This window comes from Polypterus senegalus, chromosome 11 (assembly GCF_016835505.1).
Source record: "Polypterus senegalus isolate Bchr_013 chromosome 11, ASM1683550v1, whole genome shotgun sequence".
In the NCBI taxonomy this organism is placed as follows: domain Eukaryota; kingdom Metazoa; phylum Chordata; class Cladistia; order Polypteriformes; family Polypteridae; genus Polypterus; species Polypterus senegalus.
The window spans coordinates 41,805,482-41,812,988 of NC_053164.1; the positions used below are offsets into that span (position 1 = coordinate 41,805,482).

The 7,507-nt window shown below is 45.1% G+C and overlaps 1 protein-coding gene across 1 annotated transcript; it reads left to right on the forward strand.

The window, feature by feature from the left end:
• Nucleotides 1-1,574: 1,574 nt before the first annotated feature.
• znf703 (zinc finger protein 703) lies at nucleotides 1,575-6,955 on the forward strand. Its single transcript, XM_039768455.1, has 2 exons — nucleotides 1,575-2,203; nucleotides 5,248-6,955. The coding sequence occupies exons 1-2, from the start codon at nucleotides 1,961-1,963 to the stop codon at nucleotides 6,715-6,717; spliced, it is 1,713 nt and encodes a 570-aa protein (XP_039624389.1). The 5' UTR covers nucleotides 1,575-1,960; the 3' UTR covers nucleotides 6,718-6,955.
• Nucleotides 6,956-7,507: the final 552 nt, after the last annotated feature.

Genomic DNA, 7,507 nt, shown 5'->3' on the forward strand with positions numbered 1-7,507 from the left:
ATACATCCTAATTTTTCTTTTTCATCTTTTTGTATACCATAATGGTAGAAATTATAAATGTTTGAGAGTTTAAGAATATATTTCTTAAACAAAGCAAATCCTTATATATTTTGTAGTGAATTTGAAGCCCATTGTATATTTAGAGTGCAGCAAAGGATTGCTTTTCATGTACTAAGAGGTTCTCAACACATCATAGCTTAGGCACAAGCACCAGGACGTGTGAATGTGTTTATGGATGGTGAGTGGGTGACAAGAACAGTGTGACAAAGATACAATACTAAAAGTGTCAGGTGAGGGCTGTCAGGGCCAGGGTGCCATTAAGGAGAGATCAAGCTGGGCAACTTGGCCCTTGTAAAATGTCTGAATTCATCACTTGATGATGATGGTCCCATTTGCATAGCACTTCACACCTCCTGAATTGCCCCAAGTGCCGGACAGATCATGGGAACTGATGTGTGTCTCATCTGCCCTAAAAGTGGGGTGCCTCATCCATGCACTTGTGAGTCACAGACACGGCTTAAGCATACACTCCCTCATTCCTGAAACTCTGAAGAAACTAAGAAAAAGCAGATGACAAACGAGATGAACATTAAAACACACATCACATGGCATAACTTGATTGCCAACACTTACGCCAACTGACACAACTATGGCTCACCCTGAATGACAAAAGGTGGCTGGATTAAACAAGAGAAGTGGCGGTTCTGGGCACACCCATGTCTCAGGCCACTCTTTCATTTATGCTGAATTACATGTGAGCATTGCAACCACAAAGGAGAGCAAACAGAATTAAAGTCACAAAGCCAGACAGGGACTTCCAGTGTGACGTGAGCCGAGAACCTGCTGCTTTCAGTTCAGCTCAGCCTTTGTTTTTCTGCGCTGGCGTTAGAGAAGAGGTGGGCTTAGGGTCACTTGAACGACAGAGCTTTCTCTGATCGACTCGTTTTTGAAAGTGCTAATGTCCACAATCTTTATCGACTCTTCTGCCGAGAGAGATACGCCTTATACTGTCTTGCCTTGGCGTGAAATGTGGAACGGATTTGGATAATGCGCGCGGGTTAAATATATGGCTGCTGTGCATTCGCGCACCCCCATTGAACGGAGCAGCAGAAAACGTGCGTTTTAAACCAAGTTTCATGAATATGACATGGATTTTTAAAAATCAGTTAAAAAGCGTTTATGTTTTTCCTTTTCTTCTCAGTTACTGGTATACTGTATTCCAGTGCAGACGATTTCAACTCGAACAGCAATAAATCCCCAAGTGCTGGAGGTCGGAGTTGCTAATGAGAAGGTTGGGCAGGACTAACCCCCACACCCCCCTCCCATTTCTTTTTTTCTGGAGAAGGACACGGGACTCGTTGTAAGGACAGCCCATTAGCCCACCGCCTAGTCCAATTTAGTCTCGGCGGCCTTGCCTCCCTCCCTCCTGGTGAAGGCGGAGGAAGCAACAATCTCCGCCCCCGATTCCCCTTGGTTCTTCGCAAAATTGCCACACCTCCTGTCGCTGATTGGAGCGCGGCGCAATTACTTTGAAGTTTTGCCTTTCTGATCCTGTGATATTTGAAGTGTTGATGGATTAGGAGGCATGTTTGTTCAGAAAAAGCTGAAGAGAAAGGGAACGGAGCACCTCTACATCGCAAGAAGCGCATCCGCTTGGCTCCTTAGAGCTCCGTTTAAAACGCTTATTATCATGAGTGGTTCAGCAGATTAAGGTCCCAGTTTCGCAAAGACGGACTTGTGCGACTATAAGAGCGAACCTCTCTTGACATCGGTGCGGTGGACTTGTGCATAGTACGCGGACGGAACGTTCGGCTTGATCACCAGATCAGTTCTCAGTTCTGCTCAAGGACGGTCACTCTTCTTGTTCAAAGGACGGACACCCGACGCGGCAGAAGGCGGAGAGGAGAGAGGGGGCTCTTATCACGCCTGAAACCTTGCTCCTCAGCCCCGAAACCTCCAAATGAACGATTCTCCTTTTGGATCTATTCACAGTAGGACCGCGGAAAACACCGGACAGAACGACAGCCTCTCACCCAGACCCTCAAAGAAGAGCGCCCCCGTTTCTTTTCTGTCTCCCTCGGATCCTATTAGACAGGCGAAGCGACTCCCGATTAAGGTGCTCAAGATGCTGACTGCGCACAGCGGACATCTCCTTCACGCCGAGTACCTCCAGCCGCTGACCTCCGCCCCGGTCAGCATCGAGGTAATTGAGTGCCGCCGGGAAAGCGGGGTACTAGTCAGCCAGCTCGTGCTATGCCTATATATCATGTCATTTTCTTTTACTTGTTTGGCAAACGGCTACTATTTTGCATAAAGTTTCTGTTTTTACTGCATTGTGTGTATTTTCGGAAATAAAATACTACCTTCAAGTTACGAATGTTAGAATTGGGATTTCAAATCGTCTGACATCTGTGCACAAGGAATAAGAAGCCTTTTAAATAGACTTTGTGTGCATTCAGTTGTACAGCGTTTATATCTCCATCTTCGAATGCGTTAGCTGTTCAAGTGTTAATTTAGAAAATGGGGATGCGTATTTGCGCGTTGATGTATTGGTGTATTATGGTAGTACGAATACCCTTTTTCTTCTATCTTCTAGATTTTCTTGATTGACGTTAAACGCTAAATGATGCGTACTTTACTTCAAACCTGTTTTGCGTTTTACACACAAGTCACAATGTCAAATACGATACCTGAGATCGGTGCGATCGAGACTAATCTTGGTCTCTGCTCTACCGCGGAAGTGCCGACAACTGAATTGGACCAAATTTATTATAATTTCATAACTTCGTCACTCTTGCAGTACGTTGAAAAGATCGTTTTTGTAGAGCGCATGAAGCGATCGCCTCGTTTAACGTTAATGACATTTCGTGCTTTGTACGTATCTGCCACCGCTGCGGGCGTTCGTGTTCATTTCCGTGATCGGAGCATCCCTTCAAATCACGGAGATAACCGCAGAGACAGAAAACGTTAAAGCCCCAATACTTACATTCTTTAAAAGATAACGACGCATGGACCAAAGTTTTTGAAACAGGGCTGGCTCGGATTTTCCGTCTTGCCGACATGACAAGTTCTGTCTCAGCTATCATGAATTCGAATGTTTATACCGTTTTCCGATTTTTTTATCTTCTTGGGCAGATACTAACCTTTAGGGTGTGACTGTTAATGCAAAAACGTGTCTTTGTGTCTGTGGTTTTGGTGATATGCTGCGGTGTACTTTTGCATTTGCTTTAAAGATAAATTCGGCCATCCATAATTATTACTGGAATAAGCCAGCATTAAATATTTATGTCCGCGTGCAAAAAAATTGTACATGTTTGTTGTTTTATTTTCGTTTTGATAAATTTCAAATAATGTATAGCCGAGTTCCATTAAGATTCGTGCCTGGGCCGGGGGGCTGCGCGCACGTGACATCTGAGACGTTGAACTTGCTTCACCCGGAGATAAAGATCGCGGGTGTAAACGTGCTTGTCAGGCTGTCGCTTTTTATATCTGCGTTTCGCAAGGTCAGACACTTTAAACTGGGACGGAACGCGTGTTAATTATGGAACTGAAGGCTATACGAGTAATAAAATCAATCACCTGTCCATCAATCCGTTTTATGAAACTAAAGGAACGTGGCGAGCCTAACTCGTCAGAATTCGGTGTTAGATAGGAGTCGAGCCTGAATGGTGCGCGTTAACCCACTCCTTCGGGGCCAGTTTTCGTTCCCTAGAATTTGCTTCAGATAAGGTTGTTGAAGAAAATAAGTGTCCAGAGACTGTGCAGGCACAAACGAGGGGAGCGAGCGAACTCCACCCAGGTTTCTGGAGCTGCGATGCGCTGCGCCACCATGTCGTCGTCGCCGCCGCCGCCTTTCTTAAAGTTCCGTTTATTTCACACAAGAATCATCATCTTGTACATTTACCAGTTTTCCACCCCATTTAAGGGACGTCAATCACTTTTATGCCCGGATTTAGCCCAGACACGCTTATAAACAGGTTTACGATCTAGCGCAGACGCGCCGGAGTTTTATATTGCAGTCTACCGATCTGTAATTCATCTTCGCTTGTCTTGCTCTCGGAACATAAAAACGCGGCTTCGTCAGTTCCCCTTCCCCCCCAAAAAATAATAAAAAAGAGCAAGTTTCCAGACATCTGAATTTGAAAAAAAAAAAAAAAGAATTATTCATTACATTTATAGAGGGCGGTTTCCCAGGCGATCGTCCAGGTTTTCGTTCTTATCCGGACCCCTTAGAAAACTTTAAATTATAAGATAACATTGTCTTTTAGAAGACGCTCTAAATTAACCCGACACGTGTTAGTCTGAGGGGTGATGGACTGCCTTCTTGTCCCCAATGCTGGTACTGAAAACTGAGCGGCCGGACAACTCGGAGGGGACAAATGCGACACGCATCAGGAAGGGTCACCTGAGCACCCGGGGCAAATTAGGAAGAAGTGGGGTGGGAAGGATCTTTCTTTCTTTGTAAAATTGCAATTCATTCCATACATTTGCCATAAGCTGATTTATTAAGTTCATCATTGTATAAACATAAACCTTTCAATTATGTGAAGAGAGCTTTATATCAATATACACATATAGAAATTTATATTTTTCGTTCTTTCTGTTGGCTATTCATTACACACCCTTGCCATAGGCTCACGTCTTATTACGTTTCTCGTGATATTTATATACAGCACTTTATATAAGGAGTGTTTTATATGAATATATTAATGACACCGCTATAGCATTAAAGAAAAGTTTGAGCCCAAATTCAGTTCAATTCAGTTGATTTTTGTGGAGCGCTTTTCAAGAAGCGCATAGATATTAATATTGCAATTATGGGAAATCCCATGCGGTATTCTGGACAGCAGAGTCCAATAGATATTTGATGTGAAGCCTGGATGAATGGGTGACTGCAATGGACTCTTTGAAGGACTGGCACCGTGCCCGCTATTGTGTCCTGCCTTGCGCCCAGTGCTATCCCTGTGACCCTGAATCAGATTAAGTGATTGATTTGTCATGGCTCAATTGGTGACAGCAGCTGCATGCTTTATAACTCATGTTGTTGCTTTGTGCTTGTTGCTGACAGTCTCTCCCACCTCCACATGACCCTTAGTTAGAAAAACAAGATTGACTGAGTATGCTATGTTTTCCTTAAAGTGTGTATAAATCAATCCACAGTTTACTTAAAAAATATTTAGAAACTTTGGGTAGCATTGATTGGCACTTGTAATTAATTCTTGTCTCTCTTTTGCTTTCAAATTCTAGCTGGATGCAAAGAAAAGCCCCCTGGCACTTCTTGCACAGACCTGCTCCCAGATTGGCAAGCCGGATCCCCCACCTTCGTCCAAGCTTAACTCCGTCACTTCCAGTGGTGTCAGTGAAAAGGATTCCAGCAGTAGTCGGCAGTCTGGTGGGAGCCTTAAGCTGGCAGGTGGGGATCACCATCAGTCCATGGAGGATAAGTCCAGCTTCAAACCTTACTCTAAATCGACAAGTGAGAGCCGGAAAGATCCGGGCAGCTCAAGTTCAGGCGGAAATGGTGACAAAGCTGGATTTCGAGTGCCTAGTGCCACCTGTCCCCCATTTCCTCCGCACGCTGCCTCACCCAGCTCTAGGGTGGGCTCCCCTCAACAACAGCCAACGGCAGCTCCTCCGTTACAAGCACAGCACGGGGAGTCCAAAACAGCAGGCAGTGAATTGAGTGGGCAGGACAAAAAAGAGCAGGAACTACCCAAATCCAATGTGGACAATGCACAGATTGCCAACTCGAGCCTCACCAGAGCCAGCGCCAACTCCAGCAATGCTAGCTCTGAGAACAGCCCACAGCACAGCAGCGAGGGCAAACCAGACACAGGCCTGAGCGCAGGTCACGTAGCCCCCGTGTCGCCTTACAAAACGAGCCACTCTGTGTTTCCGCTGCCGTCCTCTAGCTTGGGATACCATGGGTCCATTGTGGGGGCCTATGCCGGATATCCTTCTCAGTTCGTACCAGGGCTGGATCATGCCAAGTCCAGCCTCGTGGGGGGGCAGTTGGCTGTCCCAGGAAAGCATCCTAGTTCTAGCCCACTCACTGGGGCCTCTCCTCCATCGTTCATGCAGGGATTATGCCGGGACCCGTACTGCCTAACCTACCACAATGCCTCCCACCTTGCAGGCAGCAACTGCTCTTCCTGTGTCCATGATCCATCCTCCTCTTTAAAACAGGGCTACCCATTGGTATACCCCACACATCCTCTTCATTCTATCCACCCCACTGCCTTATCATCAAGCAACACGGCCACCCTGTCTGGGCACCCCCTCTACACCTATGGCTTTATGCTTCAAAATGACCCAGTGCCTCATATATGCAACTGGGTGTCTGCCAGTGGACCTTGCGACAAACGCTTTGCCACCTCAGAGGAACTTCTTACCCACCTGCGGACCCACACTGCCCTGCCAGGGGCAGATAAGCTCTTAGCAGGGTATCCCACCGCCAGCCTGAGCAGCGCAGCCTCCTGCCACCTCCACCTCCCTCCAGCTGGGCCAGGCAGCCCAAACACGTTGCCGGGATCCTTCTCTATGAGGAGTCCGCACACCTTGGGACTAAGCAGATACCACCCTTACAGCAAGACTCACTTGCCGACGGCCAGTGGACTGCCAATGCACACGTTACCGGCCACAGCTGGGCCCTACTATTCTCCGTATGCCTTGTATAGCCAGAGACTGACGTCAGCATCTGCCCTGGGCTACCAGTAGGGACTGAGGGACACTGGGATTTTTAACGTTTGTCACCCCACTACGACTGGCGACTATTTATTTCTTGGTATGTTTGGCCTCATAGAGAGCAAATATCAAATATGCATTATTTCATCCAGTCCACCCTGAATCAAGAAAAGTACACTCAAATACAAATGAGTTTGGTTTTATATAGATATATATAATTTAAATGTTTTCTTGTCTTTTCCAACTATTTTGACTCATTTGTCTTTTCTTTTTTTTTTTTTTTTTTTATTTTTTTTGTTTGTTTTTTTCTTGCATGAGCTGACCTGTTGGTACAACGACCTTGATGACGGACCGACTGACTGACTGACTGACTGACTGTTTGTTTTCTTTTGAAATTCCATTTATTTTTAATTTGTACATTTGAAAGAGACATACTATTTTTTTGTAATGCTTTTGGGGGAAAGAAATCAAGCAAAACTGAGAAGGAACAAAATACCCCAAAGATGTTCAACAAGATGATGGCAGTGCTATCCAAATACAAATAAAACAAAAAAAAATGGGAGGTCTTATTTTGTTAATAAATGAAAACTTGATTATATTTAACTTTTTCAGTTTCCTGGTGTATATTTTGATGATTTCTGTTTTCTTTACTGTTTCAACCATTCTTTGTACTTGCCTGTCATATTTGCTGTAAAAAAGCTCTGTTGCACAACCTCCATTTATACGTTCACACATACAGGCATATATGCATAAAACACTGCATACAAATGCAGAAAACAGGTGTGAGGTTTGTGTATTTAATATATTTACACATTTTACAGTA